The sequence below is a fragment of the Carassius gibelio genome, chromosome A6, assembly GCF_023724105.1.
Source record: "Carassius gibelio isolate Cgi1373 ecotype wild population from Czech Republic chromosome A6, carGib1.2-hapl.c, whole genome shotgun sequence".
Lineage (NCBI taxonomy): Eukaryota > Metazoa > Chordata > Actinopteri > Cypriniformes > Cyprinidae > Carassius > Carassius gibelio.
In genome coordinates, this window is record NC_068376.1 from 28,931,787 (window position 1) to 28,956,767 (window position 24,981).

The window sequence follows — 24,981 nt, forward strand, 5'->3', positions numbered from 1 at the left end:
CAGTAAATAAACAAATAAAATAATAACAGATTAATTCAAAATACTTCCTTAGAAGATTAGTATAAACAAACTTTTTACTTTTTTTTTTATAAATCTTTGTATGATTTTTTTTTATATAAGAATAGTAATAATAATACATAACATTGAATAAATACATAGATATTATTATAATATTATAAATATAAATATTTAATGTTAACCAATATTGAACACACCTAACTTTTGAAATAATAATAAAGTAAATATTTAGAACACTAGTATAAACACACGATATTTACAAAATAACGTTACAGTACATGCTATTTGTGGCCTAACTCAGATTTTATCCTAATGTGATGACACACTTCGAGATCAGAGGAAAAAGATTCAGGGAAAACCTCTACAGCTATTAAACACTAAACATACAAGAAACTACTCCTGACAAAAGCACACAAAAACCAAGAGTTTTCATTTGAAACAGTACAAAACAAACACAAATATGGGTCACTTACACCATCCGAGTCGCCTTTGGAGTCGTAGTACTGGATGTCATTTTCCTAAAATGAAACAACACATAAATATTAGTGACGTAAACATTTATGTAAAAATGATTGCCTTAAGGACCATTAATAACTTTCCAGCTCATGTCCCCTGCCTTCTACATTATATTTTCATATGAGACCAAAAAAAAAGAAAGATTAGCTTATTAGCTTATTGGTTTGCCAAGAAAATAAAGCAATAATGAAACTGCAGCGCTGTCCTGGGGCCGCTGTCGTGAGACAGTAATTACCATTTGTTTTGATGCTGTCTGCTTTTGTATTCACTATCACATGCAAATCTTTTTTTGTTTTCTGAATTAGACATCTGATCGCAAAGCAGAAAGACTGAGCCTTCTTTTAAAATAATAACTCACTGACTCTTGACATGAGATGAAATTTCACAAGCCATTAGTTTGACCAGATGATCACTAGCATCTTCTGACAAAATCATGCTTTTCTTCTTATTATTTTATCAAAAGGATGACATTATAGGATCACTCACTCACTCACTCAAATCTCACCCAACCATCTAAACCTAAGCATTTATATCGATTAAGATGTTTAGCTGACACCAGCCTCACAATTCATACATTAATCATCAATATACAATACATATCATATAAATACTGAGACACTGCTTTTCCATTTGACATTAAAGGTGAAAAAACAAACAATTTGTGAGAAAACAAACAGGACTAATAATATTAATACATACATTAAATATTTACAAATATAAAGTTATATATTAATCTTTATTGAACAAACATCTTTAGTAAACTGGAGCAAACATCCATTGCTTTAGAGTTTCATAATTTGTTATAATTTAATAGAACAGAAAATAACGTTTTTCGCCACTTCAATGAATATATGTTGGTATTTAATGTTAGATATATTTCACATTAAATACTGACATATCTTTACTCAAAAACCAAAACTCAAAAAGTAAATTTAACCTCATGTCTAATACTGGAAACATTATAAAGTGTGCTTGAAACTGTTCCAAAAAATGAGAGAAGCATTCATGACACAACAAGCTGAAATAGACCAAAGGATGTTCCTAGAAACATTCGGGACATAATTTGCCATATTTCGGAGTAGAGAAGCATCCCGTGGTTGTGTAAATGCGAGTGATGTTGTGTCTGAGATCTGAATGGATCAGCATCAGTGCTGTAGCATCTCTCAGTAGCATGATCATGAGTCCTGATGTCTCTCGGGGGTCTCTGTCTGATTTCCTCACTCTCTCGTGTACACACAGGGGGAACCATCACAAGCGATCACTTGTTTTCTCCATTTGAAACAGCAAACTACTTCCTCTTTTTCTGTATGGACTGCACAAAATACTGTGCATATACACAGGCAGTCAAAAGTTTGGAATAATGAAGTCTCTTCTGCTCACCAAGACTTCATTTATTTGATCAAAAACACAGTAAAATACAGTAATATTGTCAAATGTAAAAACAATTCCAATTCTCCCAAAGATTTGACCAGTAGTCCAGTGTATATATCTAATAATAACTACACTTCACTTTCTATTTCCAAAATGACAAATGAGTCCAAACCGTATAAGCAGTGATCTCTTTCTTGACTCATTTTTGATTGGATGGACGAAAGATTGAAGTAAAAATACTAGTAATTGTATTTACTGTTAAGATAACTGGATGCCACTTGAATACTTACACATGATGCAACATAATGAGATCATGTGACAATGTAGCATACCACTGTTTGATACATTTAGAAACATACTCCATCATGCACACAGCAGAGTATACTGTATAATGCATTACTGCACATATATGCAAAATAGCACGCTTCAAACAGTATTATGTTATTGTATGTATACATATGCATGAATAGTTCAGTGGCTGCAGTCATTTGATATCATTGCATTTCGAAAATGGTCTTAATGATGTTTGTTAGTGCAGTTAATGTGTCAAGAAAGAGATGTCAAAAATTGGAGCTTATTTTACTTAATCTGGAAATATAGTTGTTCGTGTAGATTCATCAAAGTATTCTATGATTATAATAACTATAAGCAGTCTGCAAACTGCAGAAACAGAATGGGTAGAATGCTAGTATGCGATTCCGAAATACCCTGTTTCTCTCCGGTTCTCGGTCCATGCCAGTTCTATTCCCGTCACTGTCTAAAGTGCCAATCCAAACAAACAAGCGCCAAAAAAACAGTGACAACCACAGCGTCTGAGCTGGACACAAGGCGGCGGTCAAAATGCTGACAAATCTACACAACCTTGCAACTCACACACACACACACACACCCGCGCACAGCAGCGTCCCGCGAGACTCTGTCAGGAGATCAGCAGATAGAGACAGAAATAGAGCGAGAGAAAAGTTCCATTCCTTCAAATGAAAAAGCCAGTCAGTCGTGAGCGATGACCTCCCGCCCTCTCCTCCCCAAACCTCTCTTCCGGCCCCTCTGGGTCTCTCAAGCTTCTTTCCACAAAAACACACTCCTGCCACCGATGTCATTCTATAAAAACAGGTGCCTTTTCCATTTCCCAATTTTTAAGAGTAAATAAAATATTTACATTTATATTAGACATAATCTTTTTATTAAATGGAATTGTTTCATCCTTAAGGAATTTTAAGGAGTTAATCGATGCATTAAAGGATGCCTTCAGTTCAAGATATTTATTAGATCAGTTCTTTCATTCTGAAATTTCTAGAAATGCCTGTCTTACTTTTATTAGCTGTTTACATTTACAAAAATCATGGTAATTGGGTTAAAAGTTTGAGACCTTCTGACAAATACAACAAAAAAATAAACCTACTGTAGTCCTTGAAAAAAATAAAAAATATATAAATTAAATATATAAAATTTAAATATACAAAATATGAACCATGAGATGAAATAATAAATATTATGCATATAAATATTACATATATTTATATAAATAATATGTATTAAACATATCTTATGATACTGTTTTAATATACACTATCCTATAAATATATTATTCTATATGTAAAATGAATAGATTATAAATATCTATAAATATATATCACACACACACACACACACACACACACATTACTATTTTAATATATTACCCAGTTATATTAGGAATAAATAAATATTTCTAATTATTTATTTATAGCGTAAATGTATAACTGAAATTTAAATCAGTATATAAAAAAAATTATTTAAAAAATTAAATAAATAAACTGTATTTATTGTATGTGCATAACGTCAGGCCAACAAAAAAAAAATGCATGAAAAAAGGCAAGTAAAGAAAAAATTAAAATCTTTAAAGGGTTACTGAATTTATGCTGATACATTTTGTTTATACCAGCGCAAAGCAAAATGCACTGTTAAATTCATTAATGACACATATGTTGATAAGGCACACGTTTTGTAAAATGACCCTCACACTGTGGAAAGGTCACACACTCTCTGAGGGGTTTAAAGGAGGGATCCGGGCAACAGAGAATGAGAAGGACAGAAAATGAAAGAGAAGACAGAATTTGCAGAGAGATAGAGAGGGACGGAGCAATAAGAGCTGAGAAAAGAGGAGCAAGAGATAGGGAGGAGAGGACAGAAGAGGATGGGCGGCAGTAGACTCTATTAATAGAAGTTCTCAGCAGAGACAATCCCTCTGGCGGAGTGTGGGTGTCTCTAGTGAGCCAGTGGGCTGCGGCGTGTGTGTGTGTGTGTGTGTGTGAACTGTAAACATGTGAACTGTGATCTTACAGTCGTGCAGCAGCTCAGCACAAGCAGTGTGTCATCACACACCTGTGCTCAACACACTAACACACCTGTCAAACACTAATAATGGACTACACACATGTAGCATAATGTTACATTTTCTCTCTCCTAGCAAAAACAGATATAAGGGTATTACCATGTTCTTTGCACATCGCTATACTTTGCCAAAGTATGTGTGTATGGTTATCTATTATAGGTAAACCATGATATTCAGGGTTATTAACATAAAAATAAACCCATAAAATTACATTGAATAAATTAAACATTGAAACGGTCATGAACTGAGAAATCAAAATTGCCTTGATCTTTTGACATATAATAGGTCATTGCACTATAAAAGCATGCTTTAAGTTTAAGAACTCAAAACGTTCTCTTTAGTCTAAAATCAGCTTATATTGAAGCAAATCTGCCAAAACGGAAAGGTTGCGCAGAATGTGCCACTTTATGAAGTAATAGTGTGGATAAACCCCGCCTCCGCAGAAGAAGACCAACACCTACTTCTACATCACTGCCTGTTTAGCCCCGCCCACTTATTCACACACGTAGAGGAAATGACAGGCAAATGCATGAGAGATGCATGAGAGGCAAGTTTACGCAGGTCTACGCGGAAACTAAGCAAAAGAAATGACTCAGAATTCACCAAGACACTGTGCAGAGCCAAGCTGTGGAAAACACTTTCTGATCTTAACATTAGGAAAGAGTCGATCAACATATTTTTAATAAAGATCCACATCACGTCAGTACAAACTCGGTTCTTTGTTCACTTAATTTTACTGCAGTTTCATTTACACACATGGAACAATTCAGTGCAGGATTTTCAGAAAGAATGAAACTAAGAACAAACAAAAAAATCGCAATGAAAATAATATAAAAATAAATAAATAAATATCTCTCCAATAAGCGAGTATGGTAAGTTTTGCCGGGACACTCGAGTCCATCAAGGCCCATCTGTTATAACCGCTCTGTTTCTCATCTGCACCCCGTTTCAACTCACTCCATCCCTTCACAATAAACACACATTCATACAGATGAGTATTTACGGTTTACTGGCATATAAAAAGAAATATAATTTAATTTCATTTAGTAGATTATTTAATTAAAGACTACAAGGATGGATGATGCTAGTTTAGAAAATACCACAAATCTATTTCATTAAAATTTATTGCACAAAATAAAACTGTGAAAAAAAAAATCTTCAAGAATTGTGGTGCATTAACTAATTTTAATTATCTAGATGCATCAAATCTATTTTTCAGTGTGTGCATTTTTCCTGCCAGAGTGCTTGTAGTTTCGCTGCGTGCAAGTCAAAAGTAGTACAATGACAACAGTCAATAAAACAATAAAAACACAAATGAAATATCAACACAGTTCTTGTTCAGTGCTCCTCGGTCTGTGATTACAGCCAGGCTACTGGAGGTCAGCTTCTGTTGCTATAGAAACAGTCTTTGTTCCACATCCATAATAATCCTGATTTGTCCTTTCATTTCACTGTTTCACCTTCTTGTCATTTCACTAGTTCTCAGATTCGACAGCTGGGTCATACAGATGTAAAATTCTATCAACATGTTGTACCTGTCAGAAACCCAGCTTTCTTTTGTTGAAGGAGACTAAAAATCCAATGTTTAAAAGCAGAGAACCATGGACTTTCTGTTTTCCACAGGAGAAAGAAAATCATAGACGTCTGGAAAATCATCATGGAGAGCAAATAGTGACAAAAGTTTTTTTTTTTTTTAAGCAGTTAAGTTGGTTGTTGTTTCATGCTTGACACTGGTGATGAATGAGCAGTGATTGTTTCTACCAGCAGGGGGAGATATGTTCATAATAGCAAACTACCATACTAATACTAATTCTCCATTATACAGTCAAACTGACTTAATACATTCACTAAAATGTTTAGCATATAACTAGAACATGGAAGACTGTATCCCATGATGCAATGCTCTAGACAAACTTTTTCAGAAAAAGACAAATGTTTTTAATGTTCTCATCCTGGAGTCATAATTGATATTGCAAACAGTTATGACATTTTAGCAGATGTAATATGCATATGTTCAAGTAAATACATTTAAAACGCGGATCTCTCCGAATTAAAAACAAACAACCAAAAAATTATGAAATATCTGATTTTTACTATTTTTAAATTCACAGTAAACATTATACAGAATATACTGCACAGTATGCAGAAAACAGTACACTAGTTCATTGCAACATTACCACACACAAATGACTTGACACCTGCAACAAAACACAAATTACAAGCTGCTATTTATCAATTAATATATATTCAGCGTCAATGAATATACATGGGCTCAAATGAACACATCTTTCATCTTTCAAAGGCTCTTTTGAATGCAGCTCAACTCATTTGATCATCTCCATCCACATACATTCACAGCAGCCTCAGAGACTTTGACATTTAAATTACAAACGATCTCTGTGTTATCCATGGAGACAGCTTAGAACGGAGCCTCTATCTCCTCCAGACACACACTAATTGCTTCATAATTACAGCACACACACACACACACACACACATACACAGACGCCGTCCCCCCCCCGATCTGATCTTTAAAACACACATTGCACAGTACGCAACTCACTTATTCAAGGAATCCAATGGATTTCCCAGTGAAATGGGATATTCAACTAGAATATGAGCGGGAACTGGGCGGGATTCGATTTTGTCCATCGCAAACTGATTAGATTTCAATCTGGGAGCAAAAATTATTATCGAAATATTCTTGATTCTGTGTGTCCTGAAATGCAGCACTGCCGTAAAACTTCAATATCAGTCACAAACTGAACAGTGTCTACAAGGGTTATTATCGTAGGGTTATTAAATAAATAAACTGTTAAATAAAGCTGAACATAGCAAAAGAAAAAGAAAAAAAGAAAAAAGCTAAATCAAATTATTAACAAATACAATAGTAGTAGTAGTAATAAAATAGCACTGCTCTAACAGCTGGTTAATATACTTTAAGAGGCATTTGTGAAAAGGAAAGTTATTCCAGGAGTGGAGCAAGTTATGAATTTATGAAACAAAGAATATAAATGACAAGAATATACATTGAGTATAAATATCAGGAACGTTGTATAAAAGTAATCTGGAGCAAAAGATTCAGAGCTGATATACAAATAAACTGCATAAAGGTTTCAGCACTTTGTGCTCGAACCCCTAATTATATATCAAATGTTCATTAAATATTTATATCATAAAATAAATATAAATACTTCATTATACTTAATTAATTAATTAATTAGAAAAATAATTATTCTATAAATATAAATTGTATAAAACTTATAATTGTATGTCTCCTTTAATGTTTCAAATAACTTTTATGAACATAAAATGTAAAAAATATGGGTGAAATAACTTTTTTTAATCATTCAGCATTCAAATTAAACAACATACTTATTTTGATCTTTACTGATATATAAAAGACTGAAGCGAATGAAAGAAATAGTCAAATCTTAACATAAAATATATATAAGAAAAAGTGATCATACAAAACTGTATTATATTTTAAATGATTAAAATATGGATAAATCTATTGTTTCGTGAAAGTGTCTCTATATATCTTAACATGCATCGACGAAATGTTTACAATAAAACCAGGAATATTTAAAGAGAGTAAACAGGGTCAATTCTGATTTCACACCGGGAAACAACTCATCTTGAATCGTGATTGTGTTAAGTTTAAAGCGGCTGTCAGACTCTGTATTTGTCACACAAACGCTGACGGATGATCCACAGCGGAGGAGACAATACATTACTGCTGGGAAACATTCCTGTCAGAAAAACCTCAATCCTGCAGATACGCTTGTGTTTAAAGTTTAACATGCAGTTGTTTTCTGTTTCCTGAATCCATCAATACGTTGCATGCTTTATTCTGTCGACTCGTCAATAGATAAGACAAAGTGACAGGAAGGCAGAGAAACATACAGATGATCGATCCCTGTTGTACTTTACATCAAAAGCCATTACATTAACTCATTACACACATGTCAGCTAAGATAGCGAGAGAGATGTGAATGTATTGAATTTTTTAAGGCACTTTTCAGCACTTTGTAAGCTCTTTATCTTCTAGTGTCAGCTCTTCAATGATCACTCTACACCAGTTTATTTGTGTAGTTTTAGTTAATATTTTGATGTTTTCATTTCCATTGTAGTGCCAGGCTGTTGTTTTAAATACAAATTTTGTTTTTTTGACTTATACATTTGATTTGATTTTATTTCAGTCAACACTGATTTTATTCCAAGTAGTGAAAGTGTTTTTTTTTTTTTTTTTTTTTTTTTTTTTACTTTTACTGTAATAACCCTGGTACTTGTCGATCTAAAAGAAGGTCTGGATTTTTCTTTGAAAATCACTAGAGTTAGCAAAGTTTTCAGAAACAGTTTCAACTGAAGAATTAAAAAGCAAATTATCCAGATATCAATACTGAGGTATTTCTAAATAATTGAATGGGAAATAAAGCAGTCGACTGGAACATGAAAAGTTATTATTGGTTAATACATCAGCAGGAAGAAAACATGCTGTGAATAATAATTTGATGAAGGATCAGTAAAGTAGGAGTAGTAAATTAGTAGGATCTTTTTTCTTTAAAGTAACATGCACCTATGAACTGTGCACAATATAACTAGACCATTTTTTAAAGAAATAAATAGGATCAATTTTAGTTTGACAGCAAATGCAGATGTGTGTGAGGGGCCTGAGGGTCCGGAGCCCTATTAGCATACGATCACAATCCCAGGGTTTTTAAACAATTACTGTGTTTGAGCAGTGCACAGATGTTCATTTTATTGCCAATACACAAATAAACGTGGATAAAACAGCTAAAGTAAGCGGCACAAATTTGGATGCAGTGAATGCCATTTGCCATGAGTAACAAACACATCAGTGTGCTGCACGTGACACAGTCTCATTTCAACTGGCAGCTCATACAAATATTGTTAAATTTTATATATATATATATATATATATATATATATATATATATATATATATATATATATATATAATACCGAAGTAGAAATATAGAGAAAACACACACACACACACACACACACACACACACACACACACACACACACATATATATAAATATATATATATATATATATATATATATATATATATATATATGTGTGTGTGTGTGTGTGTTTGTGTGTGTGTGTGTGTGTGTGTGCATGTGTATCAATATAAGACAATATATAATTAAATATTATGTATAGCAAGTTGCATACAAATTATGCATTTTCAATTCTGATTTTTTTTTGTCATTCTTCATTTAAAACCATTTAATTTAAAATCCCAATCCTTTTATGCATCTCTCCACCTTTTCTCCTTCATAACCTGTTTTTCTTACACCTTATTTCCTCCTAATTTCTCTCCTTTTGTGGCTTTTCTATTGCCGTCAGATCACTGGAGCTGCAGGCAGCACAATCGCTCTGTGAATATTCCAATCCTCTGATAAGGCGAGGGAATGCTGTCCCGTTGCATTGTGGGTAATACGGTCCTCTATTGTTCTGTGAAAGGGTTCCATTGAGGAGTCTGTGTCTAGCAGCAGATAAAATCGTAACACGGCGTGGACACACTGCCTGATAATGGCATGATTCACGGCAACACACACACACTCACACACACACTGCAACAAGCTTAAACTGATCTGGATAAAAGTGTTTTAACGAACAAAGATCAATATCAAAAGTCAAAAGAGCCCACCCACAAGCATCTATGATACTCAGGTCCTTCCTTCAGTGGGATTTTTTCAATAGTTGATTATCTTCCAGTCGGAAATCTCAGGGATGGTTGCTTAGTAAACATATAACAATTACAATTTGAGAAATCATTTGTGTAAAAATGGGTTTGTTCTAATCATTAATTCTAAATAAGGGTCACAGCAATAGTTAGAGATGGCCACCGTCTATTAAATCTTACATTATAGTATGTGTAAAATGATATCACAACACATTAACCATAGCAATATGATATATATACATATATATATATATAGTATTTTCCGGACTATAAGTCGCACTTTTTATTCATAGTTTGGCTGATCTTGCGACTTATAGTCAGGTGCAACTTATATATGTTTTTTTTACCTCGTCATGACGTATTTTTGGACTGATGTGACTTATACTTAGGGGCGATTTATAGTCCGATTTTATTTTTTTTATTTTTTTTTAAATACAATGCAAATATATACACTTTTTTTTTCTCAGAAATTCTATGCAAAAATGTTTTACATACTGAATAATCCTGTACGAATATCAGAAAATTATTTTCTTGTTAATAATAAATAAAAGTAAAAATAAGTCAAAGTTAGCAGCCAAATAACTTCGAATGTAAAAAAAGAAAAAAGAAATTCATTCATTTTGAATGAAATATTCAGCTCAAATATTCAAAAAAAGCTTTTAAAATAAAAAACAATGCAAAAAAATAAAAAAATACTTCTAGTATAAAATGCTAGTAGAATACTACTACTACTACCGTATTAATAAATATTATTACTATTTTAAATTCTTAATTATAGAGGAAAAAGTCTGTGTGGATGATAAGTCCAAAACAGAGAAATTAAGGCAAATTGAACATTTCAACAAACAACACATCAGCATTAACAGTACTGATACATTTCATGCAAAATGTATCTCTCCTCACTATTATAGCACATTTTGTCCAACATTTGTTGCCCCCCCCCCCCCCGCCTTTACTTATTTAAAAGTGTTTTTAAATGAGCGCTTTTCCATGAGAGAGCCAAAGAGCTGCTGGCCCTCTTCAGAGCCGTCCTGAGAGCGGCCAATCAACAATCAGTCGCTGCCGTCATAACCCTGTTATTTGCGACCCTGTAATCATTTCCATCAAAATGCAGCGATGTCCATAAAATCTGCAGACAACATATAAATCACAGGCAACCTTTCAGAGAGAATACTTATCGAGTCAAGGACACCGAGAGAGAGATGGATGCATGTCAGTCCAGCTGTAGTAGATGTACAAAAGGCTCATTTCATACACAAATGTATTGACTAGACCAACACATCACCAGATCATCTTCAAGCCATCCTCTCTCTCTCTCTCTCTCTCTCTCACACACACACACACATACACACATTGCATAATCACCATGCAAATGGCCTGTTAACATTTCCCAGGCATATAATTTACAATTGAAAAGTGTGAATGTGCTCAAAATGTCCAGCAATATAGAAGGGACGAAATTGTTATCTGTCATATGAGCACAAACATATTTATACATACAGCAGTCGGTTAGATGGCTGTCAAAACAGGTTTCTCCTTGAATGCCGTCTTATTTTACACCAGCAAGATCCAAAGAAAGAGAAACATTTGGTGAAAAACACCATGAAGATGAAAAAAGGAATTGAATATAAAGCAGGTTCCTCCAGTTTTTAGATATTTTAGTTGTGTTGTAAATAAAATTGTGCTCATAAATGAAAAACATATAACTTTTAATTTTATTTTACTGATTTTACCATATTAAACAATTACACAGATCTAACAAGTTCCAACAGTGATATATAAATTATGCCAAATGTAACATTTCATCCAAAAATAAAGACACAAATGCAATAAATAAATCATAAATAAATAAATACAAAAAGTGACAGAAAGGTAATAAAGTTTAAAACTATTATAATCATCTATCCTTTAAAAACACTTCAGTAATTATACAATGTAAAAAAGAATACTATGAATAAAAGGAAAAGTTATTCTAATAGAAGGATCACCCACAGGTCATCTGCCCTCACAATTTATCAAACACTAATAATACATAAATGATTAGTTTAATTAGATAGTTGCTAAGGATGTTAGGGGTGATTGGCAGGCCGGTGCCATGCAACTGCTATGGGGGGTTGGTTACTTACAGTTTTTATAATCTCTACCCTTTCAAAAAAATAAATAAAAAAAAAATAAAAAAAAACTTCCTGTTGCAAAAAAAAAAAAAAATACTGATGATGGTATCAGATGTTATTTTGATATATTCCTAATCACTGGAATTCATTTGCTACAGTATTTTGGTTCTATGTAATAAGTATTTACTTAATACAGATCAATAGGATTTATCGGCTGTAGCACAAATAGTTAAGGTAACTGCTTGAAATAAACATGTATGAGCAATGGTAGTTTTGAATGATGCCTTCTTAGAAAACATCACTGTAAAAAGTTATTTTTGGAATTTTAAAAACATCATCTTGCAAACTGATCTACAACCAGATACAACATTCACAAAGATTTAGACACCTGAGAATATAAAATAAGCAATGACAGACCAATTATATTTCATCAGAAGTAATTTCAGTTTAGTTTTTAGTGTGGCACAGAAGTGAGTGGGGTTTTTGTGTTATTTGCCTCAATGTGAACAAGGCCAGATAAAAAAAAGAACATGCTGCATAAAAAAACAGGTCTCAAGTCTTCCACCTGATAAACAATGTTCTCTTTATAAGCAAGAAAACCCCTCAAGACTTCATGCTTTTGTGCTGAACTTTCAAACATGCTTTAAATTGTTGCAGTACTTGAATCAACGCTGCATCGACCGACTAACTAGCTGTGAAATATACTACTGATTGTTTTTCAAAAATGACTTTATGCTAAAAGAAGCAGAATATTACGGCTGATCAACATGTGGTGCTTTACTTTATCTAAATCTGCGAGCATCAAATGTATGACAAAATTACTCTGCAAACAACACCATTCAATTCAACGGAAGTGTTAAAAAACTCATCAACCAACTGAACGCGTCCATGAGAAAAATTGTGTAATTTCAACCATTTTCAAAAGAGCTAGTTTTCTCTTTTCACTTCGCCTCCAGTCTTGGACACACACACACACACACACACACACACTGATGGAGAGAAAGCCCTTCATGGGGGTTTAGCGTGTGATGAGATGGGCTGTTGTCTTTTGGAGCGTGGCAAGGTGGATTTAGGGAGCTATCGATCTGTATTGAGGGATCGATGGAGAGGCTTTAGAGACACCTCAACCCCTGAGCCCCATCTCTTCATTCGGTCCGGCCTTGCGAAGTTGCGTGGGAGACCTCAAACACCTCACAATTTATATAGACTGTGCAATCATTTACAATTATGTTCCCTGCGGATGCTTTCTTACAAAAGCGACTTGAAAAAAGTGCACATGTGGTGTAAGTGGCAGCTACTAAAGCCGGTATATCAAGGGATACGAATCAAGTAATAAAGCGAGACATCAGACACCAAGACGAGAACTGTTACATACGTGGGGCTAATAGCATTTCTGAGAACACGCTTCAAAATAAACCATCTTTAATGGTATTAGCAGAACACTAGATTACAAAAACTCTCATGTCATCAAGAAATGCTTTTTGAGTGTCTTTATAAAGTCTTTCAGAGATTAAAGAAAAAAGCAACAGCACAGGGCACAAGAACTAGAGTAAAGGATTCTTTAAAAAGCTTTTCCTCACTTTTCGGTTGAAATTATGCATAGTTGTAAAAGTGCAGACAGTAGTGAAGAAAGTGAAGACGAGTACTCTAGTTTTAGGCCTGCATGGATGCAGTGCAGGTAAAAAGTCAGTTTCTCTCTCTCTTTCTTTCTTTCTCTTTGACCTTTCTATTTCTCCTTGACTTTGACACAAACTAACTGCTTCTACAGCCTACAGAAGTGTGATGGCTCCCGGAGAGAAGCGTCAGAATATTCAGTGAAGACGTGGTTTGCAGGAGTGCAGAGGAGGCTGAGAGCTAAAGCAGCCTGAGTGCTTCTACCTGGAGGAGAGACACTCCAGTAAATTACAGAGACGACTCCAATCAGGATGCTAAAATTACAAAAGCTGAAGGGTCACCAAGGCAACCACTGGAGGCAGAGGGTGCAGACGACATGCATGTTGATGTGCGCTGGACTGAAACTATAGGTCGAGATTAAGACTCATTTCATCATGAAAAAGGCTCTTATGTCTCTCAGGCTGTTCACAGTACAGCTCACAATATCATACTACTTACACCATTTTAACAGTATGCAGTATATGTACACTGTGCCCTGTATGCAGATTTGTGCATCACAGATGACCTACAACATTCATCAAAATGCACAATATACTGTATCCCACAATGCAATGCCTTCAAATGTGACAAATTGAGCAATAGCTGCCATGATTTTAACATTAGTAACATTATCTTTTCATTTTATCTGCCAACATTTTTCAAATAATACACTGTAAAAAATGAATCAAGGGTCTTGTAATTTTCAATAGAGAAATTAAGGTGATAATTCAACATATATTGTATGTTTTGTTTAATTAATTAATTAATTAATTAATTAAAGTTTCCCTCCCTACAGTTTTTTTAAGTAATCTTAAGCAATTTTGAGGCTTGAACTGAGGAACTGATTAAAGTGAAATAAAAAAACCTACCTATTCTTTTAATTACAAAATACAAAATAACTCAAAGTCAAATACAACCAGGTAATATTATTTTATAAATAAAATAAATAAGCTATAGATGACCTCTAAATATACCTAAATATATAATAAACAAACTAAATGTATAATAACAATATTTTGTAATAAACAATAATAATTAAATAAACAAACTAATTAAAAATAAATACATATACATGATTTCTTTATTTTATCTGCCAACATTTTTAAAGTAGTATAAATATAAATAATACATGCTAAAAGTAAACTCTATACTATATGAATAATTGGATGAATGAATGAATGAATGCATGCAGATGCTGGACGCCACTTGCTGAAAGAGGCCATGGGAAATGTTTAAAAGGTTTTGCATACTGATTCACATGCTATTCAAAAAAGTATTACACTATAGTTTTCCATTACAAATAGTTTTGTCATATTTTTCATATTTGCCAGATGTGCTCCAGTATCTGTAGATTACATCCATCTCTCTGACCACTAATGAAAATGAAAAAAGTGAAAATGATGTGACGTGTGGCAAAGTATGGTATCTCATAGTTGGAATTTGTGCTCTGCACACACACAGCAGTGAGTAATGAACACACACACACACACACACACACACACACACACTTGGAGCAGTGGGCAGCCATTTTTGCTGTGGCGCCAGGAGAGCAGTTGGAGGTTCAGTGCATTTGATCAAGGGTCTCAGTGTGGTATTGAGGGTGGAAGAGCACTGGTCATTCACTCCCAACTGCCCCCCCCCCCCCACCTTTTTAAAATTAATGCTAAGTGAAAGTTTTTTTTTTTTGTTTTAATGAAAGTGGCTTGGATCGGTACTACAGTTGGTGCCAGCTTTGCCCCGCAGCCAAGCAGTGCAGTTCTGCCACAATAAAAACAGTCTTTGAGATAATTGGCTCTTCAAAGTGGAACAAAACTGCTCTCTCTCCCCAGCCCCTCTAAGTGCTTGGGGTCCATTAGCCATTGCATACATTACTGGCTTTAGAGGGCCATCTTAAAGACCTTTAATCAAGCTAAAAGTAGAGATGTATTAGAACAACCTCCATTCTGGACCTCTTCCATATGTCCTTGAGCGCATAGTGTGTGTGGCTGTGAATTTGTTCTGGCTGTTGCATTTTCTTCTTATTTTATTATGCTATTAATTTTATATCTGTCAGCTTGATAATCTGGTTTAACACAATGTCAAATCATGTTTTTTAATCACCCTCCTATAAAATAAATAAATAAAATTCAGTCAATTTGTGGAGTAAAGAAAATTGTAAAATGTAAAAAAAATTATATTTGGTCATTAATTGTTGTTTCAAACACATGAAGATTGTTGCAATTACAACTAGGACTAAAGCTTCAAAATGGACATGAAAGCACTATAAAATCGTCCAAACAAGTCCTTTGAATCTGTAAAAGTGCTTTGCTTGGGGAACAGATTGAATTTTCAGTAGAAAGTAAAACAAATAATTAAATCAACTGATCCAAACTGGTCTGAATAACTGGTTTATGAATCACACTCAGTGAGTGACCAAACAGTTGGTAACCATTTACTTCCATAATATTTATTTTATTTTTTTCATAACTTGAAAGTCATTGGCTACAGTCACCTGTTTGGTTACCAACATTCTTCAAAACATCGCTTTTGTGCTCAACTGAAGAAAGAAACCCATACAGGTTTGGAAAAACTGGATGATCAGTAAATGTTTAAGGCACCTTTTCAAAGAGCCGATTTCTAAGAAATGCATCTGCTGCCAGGTTTAAAATGATGATGTTGAGTGCCGTAGGAGCCTGTGAACTCTTTGTAAGTCTTTATAGCTGCAGGTTGAGTTTCTAGAGGCATGAGGCATATTCAAGGGAGAGATAATGGAACATGCGACCCGTGTTAGTGACCCTCCAGAGGAAAGAGAGTCACAAAATGAACATGACAGAAGAGTGAGAAGTGATTCCCTCAGGCATCTAATGTTACTGATCATGTATGACTGTCTAATACAATGAGTTGTGTGTATGACTCTGACTGAAATAAAAAAACTTTAATAATATGTTTTTTTCCCAAACAATGTGACAAACATTTCAAATAGTAGTACACTACACCACTATCACATGACCTTTTCACAATGCGTGATTAGGGAAGTGTTGTCTAAATCATCCAAAAATGTTACAAAGGTAAAACTTGCAGCCTGATCAAATAACAAATCACAAATACATGACCTGTGCTGGCAAAAGGAGCACATTTTCAAAAATGAGTTATTTTTATTTTCACAGTCTCCATTCAATTGTGCAGGTGTTTTATAGATATTTTTGCTAAGCTAATTTTGATTTCACTGCAAGTTCCTACAAATCTTTACAAATGTAATTCAGTCACACAATACAGTACACACTGTAATCAAATTCCTAAATTTAACAGACCACATCCGAGTGAATGCATATCCCAAACCATAATCCTAAAGTCAGAATACATCCTAACATATGCGGAGGGAAATTTTCATGAATGCAATGTCAAAAGAAGAACTGCAAGCTTCTTGTTTTCTGATGAAAGGCTTGATTGATTAGAGAATGATGATTATGGCAAATGGCCTGGAAGACAGCAGTCGCTCTCATAGCACAGAGCGCCTCTCCTCTCCTCTCTCCTCTAATGGCACAGCTATTAGCGCTAATGCATTTCAAACATACTGCTGACACGTTGGATGGAAAGTGCACATCTTTTCCCCGTCTCTCGCTCCTCTCACTGCTGTCTTACACAGCACGAGCCTTTCCTCACAACACTCTTCAAACGCATCTAATCAAACAGGCTTGGGCTTCCTCGCAGCTCTTTACCTTCAAACTGACAGCTACAAGTACTGTGACATACGCTGATAAGCACAGCTAACACTAGCAGAAACAGATATGGACGAAACCATCCAAATGCATTCATTGGTAGTGATTAGAGCTTTAATTGTAGTGATGGTACGATTACAGCCACATTAATGGGTTGTGTCACATTGAAAATAGTTATTACTATAGTGCTAAGCGTAGCAAAAACAAATGTAGCTATTATCATAATAGCATGTTGCAGAACTTTATTAAAAAGCAACTACAGTTTGTGATCGCAGAAGACTCTTATTTGTATCTTATTGTATCTTGACTCTTATTTCTTATTTGACACGCAGAAGGCTTTTATTTCCTTTATGTCTACGCAGATGTGCATCAAAAGGTACTTTGGTTACTACCAAATTCACTAACAAATTACTCTTATGAGTCAAATATTGACAAATGAAGCATTCAGTAGTTACAGGATTGAATAGTATTAAATATGGTATTAAAATATCCAGTGAAACAGTGGCGGGGCATCGAGCCAGAGAAGATGTAGTCTTTTGGTAGTCGTTGTGCTGCATGCACCAGTTTAAATGAGACAATCGCATTAATCAGCCAAGAAATGGCTCTCAAACCAATTCTGACAGAGAGGCTAGCCTAAACGACCTTGAGAAATAAGACGCAATAAAATAATTTAACGACTATTTCACACACTATTGCATTCAGATGGATTTAAAAGGCCAGCGTGCCATGACTTGCATTGCTGTTATTACAAGCCAAGCCACGAGAGCTCGATACTGTGGTTAAACATGACAAGCACTGCATTAAAAACAGCTCATTCTGTATTGTGGACAGAGACAGGTGGCTGGACAAACAAATGCAACATGTCAAACATTACATATAGTATGATATGAAATCATATAATGCTAACACTACCACTGCTGCGATCTTGATGATCCACAATTCATTATATTGACAAGAACAATCAGGTCATACCTGTTATGCAGCTCTGGCATATTTAAGATTTTATATTATTAATTGCATTACTATAGTTATTATATGAAAAAAATAAATAAATAAATAAATAAATATATATATATATATAAATATATTAATATATAATACATGAAATACATGATACATGAATTTAAATTGTACCAATATATTAGAAAATTAAAACTAAATATGACTTAAATAAATAAAAAAAAATAATAAAACTAAAATATATGAAATTGGTATAAAATATATATAAAAAATAAAGAAGTTTGTACACACTTTTCATTTCTTTATATTTTAAACAATAATGTATAATAAGAATAATATGTAATAATATTTAACAATATTTATTATAACTCAATAAAAACTAAAAATATAAACATTTAAACTGAAATAAAAATGTATTAAATATATTTATCATGAAATTTAAATGTCTATAAAATAAATAAAAAATTATACATCAAATAAGGTATAAAACACTCACTGATCAATATTTAACTGAACCGCGCTCTTGCCCACCTCTTCCAACCGAGCCAGGGACTGCTAAACGGAGCGATCACACTAGTCAAGCGAACCAGGCTTTGGGGGTTAAGATTGCTTAGTGTGAGCACACCTTAATTATTCTCCCGCACAAAAGAGTCTCTACCCACACAACAAGTGTTGTCCCGCAACACACACTGCTAATAGGAAGTTGCCTGTTATGATGTTATGATCAAGGCTCTGGACTCTGAGAATAACTTGTTTTTCTATAACAAACTATAAAATGTTTTGTCATTAGGAACTGGTTTTTGTTATTTAGAGGGGTATTACAAACGATTAACAGAATGAAAAGTGATATAGAGAACTCTAGAAAAAACTATAAATTGATCCCCAATTAAAACGGTATTCACAAGAAACATTTTGATAAAAAAAAAAAAAAAAAAAAAAAAAAAATTATATATATATATATATATAATAAAGAAAAACCTCTTTGATTTCTATCTTTAAAAATGCAGACTTTAATATTTTATCCAGGACATAAAGAAAGAAAGAATATTTATTAATGCATTTTCATGTAAAAAAAAAAAAAATGAATACAATTTCGATCTTAAAAAGTACTGTTTTATATATTAATATTCAACAATAAAAATCTACAGTATGATTTATGTCAGTAATTGACTTTCTGTAAAGTGTCTCATAGTGTTTTACAACAGTACATTAATCATGTAGATCAAAAGAGTGACGGCGAGGACAGACGCAGGACTTTCGGAACAGATGAGGTGTGCGGTTATCTATCATGCCTGTCATGGTAATTAAGTGTATATAGCAGCTGCGATGTCTGGCCATCAGGGGAAGCGCGCGGGGCAAAGTAATGGTGACTCAATCAATGAAGTACGAGCTGCCTCGCCGGTCACTACGGCAACAGCAGCCATGGTATTCGGGGAATCTGGGCCGATGATGTCACCTCTGTTAGCACAAAGCACATATGGACTGAAGCAGGTAATGAACAAAAGCTTTGCAAACACACACAGACGGGCAGGTGTTCTCGTTCCCACAGCTGGCCATGCATAGAGAAGAACACACATGGACGTATACTAACAAACAGACACGACTGCATATACTAATGATATTTCATTTGTGTCAGGGCTCATGAAAAGACCATTAAAGGAACACGATTTTACCAGCTTTGCTAGTTAGAAAACGAGCACATGCATATAATATCGTATCATATCGTATCATATCATATCATATCATATCAAATATCATATCATATCATATCATATATCGTATGATTTGGGGAGATGGGGAAGCTACTTTAAAATGACCCATTATTTAAAGTAGTAAAACAACAGTCAAACCCACTGAATATAACAGGCTACTAATAAAAGCAGTGCACGTTTTAAAAGGATAAAATCCCTTTTAAACTGTCACATGATTTTGAGAACACATGATCAGACAAATTCACATGATCTCAGTAACAAATAATCTCGATGCAGACTGATAGTTTCAGTCCTTGCTAACCCAATCTCACAAAGAGAAACCTGCGCAGTGGCTGTAGAAAAAACAAGACTTGTTTTTAAATCGTTTTATTCACTTACGAATGCTTCAGGACAAAGGATGGTCCAGATAAATGGATTTCTTATAGTTGATGAATGGCAATCCTATTCCACTGAGACTGCAATATCAGCGAGGAGGCGCTGGGTGATGCTTGGAATGGTTCGAATATTGGAAGTGAGATGTAAGGTCATTTTAGGGTGTCAAAATGACTTCTTCAAGATAACTGACCATTTTCTGTTGTGGTATAAAATGAAGAATATTGTTCTTGGATTTTCATGCAGGATAACACACTATCTCATGCTGCATAAATACCATGGTGCAAAACAGTTTGAAAATGTGTTTCTACAGCCACTGCGCAGGTTTCTCTTTGTGAGGTTTGGTTCGCAGTGACTGAAAATGCCAGTCTGCACGGAGAGGATCTTCATGCTTCAAACACCTGTCTGACCAAGAGTCACTCACAAATCTTTTTACGGTTCAATAATCTCTGTTTACCTAAGAAAACCTGACAAACTATTGACCAAACCAGTCTGAGATTAATACCAGTTAGCTGAAATGAAATCTGACTCTTTATTGTACCGGAATCATATTGATATGTCACTTTCATAATAATTTGGAACATGTTGTACTTCTAAGAATGCTACCATTTTGCATCTGATCCATGTGACACAAATGGCCTCTTTTTCTCACCATCTCTCGGTTTTCCTCCAGCTGTTGCTCTGAGACGTGTGCATTTTTGCGCTCCTAATGTGCTAAAGAGCATGTGAGACTAATCTAATTACAGCATCGCTCCAGAAGAGACGGTGAAACTGTTACAAATCTAAAACCGACAAATAGAGAGACCCCATGCTGTATTCCAGCATCCCCAACGCCCTTCCTCTCGTTCTTGTCTCTCCTGTGAAGATAGTGAATTGGTTTGGCCCCTACAGTGCTTCATTACCTGGCCTAATTATAAAGGCAAATGAAATCAGCCCCGAAATACATTATTAATGTCCGCACAACATTAGAATTCAATTGCAGTATTTGCAACAATATGATATTTTCAAACTGTTTTCACGCCTGATTAGAAACGAGGACAGATAAGAAGGAGGTGCGAGAGGAAAGAGAGAGATAGTGAAAAAGGAAGGTGTGCACAGAGGAGAGAGTGAAGAAAACTGAGAGAGAGAGAAGACGTATATGAAAGACGGCTAAATGAATACTGCAAAAATAGACAGACGAAAGACAGACTGAAATGTGCAATAGTTCTGACCTCTAACATTAGAAAAAAAGCACAAGTCAACAGGTGTTTGTGCTTTGACCGATCTCAATAGTCTAGCAATACTTTCCAATGCATAAACAAGATCTCATTAATGTCTTAATTGTTTCTCCAAGCAACAAGCAATCAGTCTAAATGGACATTTTTTACTTAAAGGATTGGTTCTTCCAAAAATGGAAATTTACTTAAAATTTGCACACCCTCAGCCCATTCAAGTTGTAGATGAGTTTGTTTCTTCATGGGAACAGATTTGGAGAAATTTTACATTACATCACTTACTCACTGATGGATGCTCTGCAGTGAATGGGTGCCGTCAGAATGAGAGTCCAAACAGCTGATAAAAACATCACAATAATCCACAAGTAATTGAAACCCACTCCAGTCCATCAGTTAACATCTCATGAAATAAAAAGCTGCTAGTTTGTTAGAAACAAATCCATCAAGACATTTTTAATCAATCCATTGAGTCCTATTCATAATATACTTTCTCCATTGAAAAAGCCAAGCTCGATTTACAACCATAAACAGTCCAAAACATTACTAAACTAATATGTCAGTGGATTTCAGGACCACAGGAGATGGACTTTTTCACTGGAGGAAAAACTATTATAGATTGTGGACTAGGCTATTTTAGCCACAAGTTATGGTTTAAAGTTAAGTTTTTTTTTCTTAGAAATATGCAGCTTTTCACATCGTAAAATGTCAATTGATGGACTGGAGTGGTGTGTATTACTTGTGGATTATTGTGTGTTTTTGTTAATTACAGACCTCAGTAATTACGATAATAAAGACTAAGATCTCAATATGAGCTTGAAACATTTCTCATTCAACTCTCAAATGATCTCAGCTGTGATCCACATTCAGGGCGGTCCACCATAGGGTCAATTTCCATTTTTTGCCAACTTTTTTTTTTTTTTATAAAAAGTATATATGGATGAATCATTAAAAATAAGATCAATAACATGCATTAAGACTACAGAATGGGGGAATTTTCATTTCATGCTGACTTTAAAAATAAAACCCACCAACAAAGACATCCAAGGCTTTACAAAACCTTCCGAAATAGCCACTGTTTAGTGATACACAGAAAAAAAAAATGACAAAGTATGTGCTTGTACGTTTATAATATGATCTGTATAAAGTCTGAAGTCTGTTAGGTCGTTTGAGCTGATGCGGCGGCATACAGGGTGACAGACAGCGGCCTGCGTCCTCCATCGCCTCCCTCCTTCACTGCTGACTTAAGTGGCTAAGCAGCCATGAATAGAGATGGGCACTCAGAGAGGAGGTCTCATAATTATTAGTTTTACAGCCTTTTCTCAAATATCCCGCGGGAGCAACGGGGTTAAAAATCCATTTGTGGGAAGTGTAGCATGACAGCAAGGCAGGGTCTCCATGGAGACAGCCAACATCGCACAGCAGTGTGTGTGTGTGTGTGTCATGAATGTGTGTTTATGTCTGTGTGAGTCGCATGTATAGAGTGCATTGGTATGGTGTTTTTGTAGCCATGAACAAACCTGCTCTAAAAAACAAGCTCGGACAACTTTATTACTAATACATAATACAAAATGTGATGGTTACAAGTGAATGTGAAATATCAAACTAATCAGCAATCTACACCATCTTTTGGTTGTCACAGCATATAAGCTCACAGATTCAACCTGTTCCTCATAATACTGCCGTAGCATCTGAGCTCGGCCCTCCATGGGCGCCTGGGAGTTTTGCTCAAGGAGCTCCACTGAAAGAGTTACTCTAGCATTTGACAACATGACTAACTTAGCCAGTCGACTGCACTGAAAAAAGCCTCTTCGAGTAGTCAATGGGGCGTTTTTGTTTGCTTTAAACTATATATATATATATATATATATATATATATATATATATATATATATATATATATATATATATATATATATATATATATATACACACACACACACAAAAAGGGAAAAAAATCTAATGCATGGCCGCTTAGAACTTCCGTAAATATATATTATTATTCTTTTAATTTTTTTATTATTATTTTTTTATATATATATATTTCAATTTCTCTTGGATTAGTTAAAAAAAATATAATTAATCAAATAAATAAATAGGTCTATCCAACAATCAATCAACCCACTTGAACAACCTGATTGTATAAAACCAGAATTATACTAACATTAATATATATGTGTGTGTGTGTGTGTGTGTGTGTGTATATAGATAGATGGATAGATAGATAATTGTTTCTCTTCTACCATTACTGAAAGAAAGCAAACGATTGAGTAAACTGAGTAAGATTGTCACAGTTGATCTTACCTTGATTCCGTCTTGCCATGGATGCTCCCGTTGGATGTCTTCAGCCTCTCTAGCCAACCTCTGAAAGAAAGAAAGAAAGAAAGAAAGAAAGAAAGAAAGAAAGAAAGAAAGAAAGAAATGTCAAAGGTGAAGAATAATGGGTAACAGTACAACAATGACATGAAGTCTGAACTTGGTCCATCCTTTTGGATCACTTCGACTCAGAAACACACAAGTTTTGTGCTTTCAAGTACAAACTTTATGATTATTTTTACTTCTCTACTTCAGACTGTTGCGGACGCATCATTATTCAAATGATGGCTAATACTGCACTTTTTATTCCAGCGCTTAAATCTCCAAAGTGTTTCTGGGTCAAAGAGATTCAAAATGATCGAGCCATCCACATTTTTGTCTTCACTAGTTCATTTTAAAAAGGTCTGAGGTGTGAGAAATCTATTTTTATGCATACAAATTTTCCATGAAGTTTTTTAATTAATATGAGCTCACGCTGCACAAATAATTATAATAATTATAAATAAATTAGCATATGATTTTAATCAATTTAGATGAAGTACAGCACATCAAACTGCAGGAAATGCTTTTCAAAAGTACATCAACTAGACTCATTGGTAGCAAAAGGATACACACAAGAGTACATATTTTATCTACAATAAAATGCAATGCAATTAAATCAATTCAGCTATAACTACATGCATTATAGTATTATTTTCTGCAAATGCTGCCTATCAGTTTATTTACTTCATTGTAGGGTATAAGATGTAAAAAGTCTTTATAAATTAGCATAAAGAATGCAGCACTGGAATATAACAAATCTTATATAAAGTGTTGAATGTATTGTTTTAAATGTAGGATAAATCGTCTCTTGACACAGTTCACAGAACACGTGGGCTGCTCAGCATGTTATAGATTCATTACATGCGTCACCATCATTGAAAAGCTCCAGCTCTACAGAAACA

The 24,981-nt window shown here is 34.4% G+C and overlaps 1 protein-coding gene across 4 annotated transcripts in view; it reads right to left on the reverse strand.

Moving 5' to 3' along the window:
* LOC128015996 (voltage-dependent calcium channel subunit alpha-2/delta-2-like) overlaps positions 1-24,981 on the reverse strand; it is a 168,539-nt gene that overhangs the window by 66,106 nt on the left and 77,452 nt on the right. For all 4 annotated transcript variants that reach the window (XM_052600288.1, XM_052600286.1, XM_052600287.1 and 1 more), the window contains exons 4-5: positions 24,026-24,085; positions 492-536 (exon numbers count right to left, since the gene is read on the reverse strand). In XM_052600288.1, coding sequence (XP_052456248.1) covers positions 492-536; positions 24,026-24,085 — 105 coding nt within the window. The remainder of the gene's footprint in view (positions 1-491; positions 537-24,025; positions 24,086-24,981) is intronic.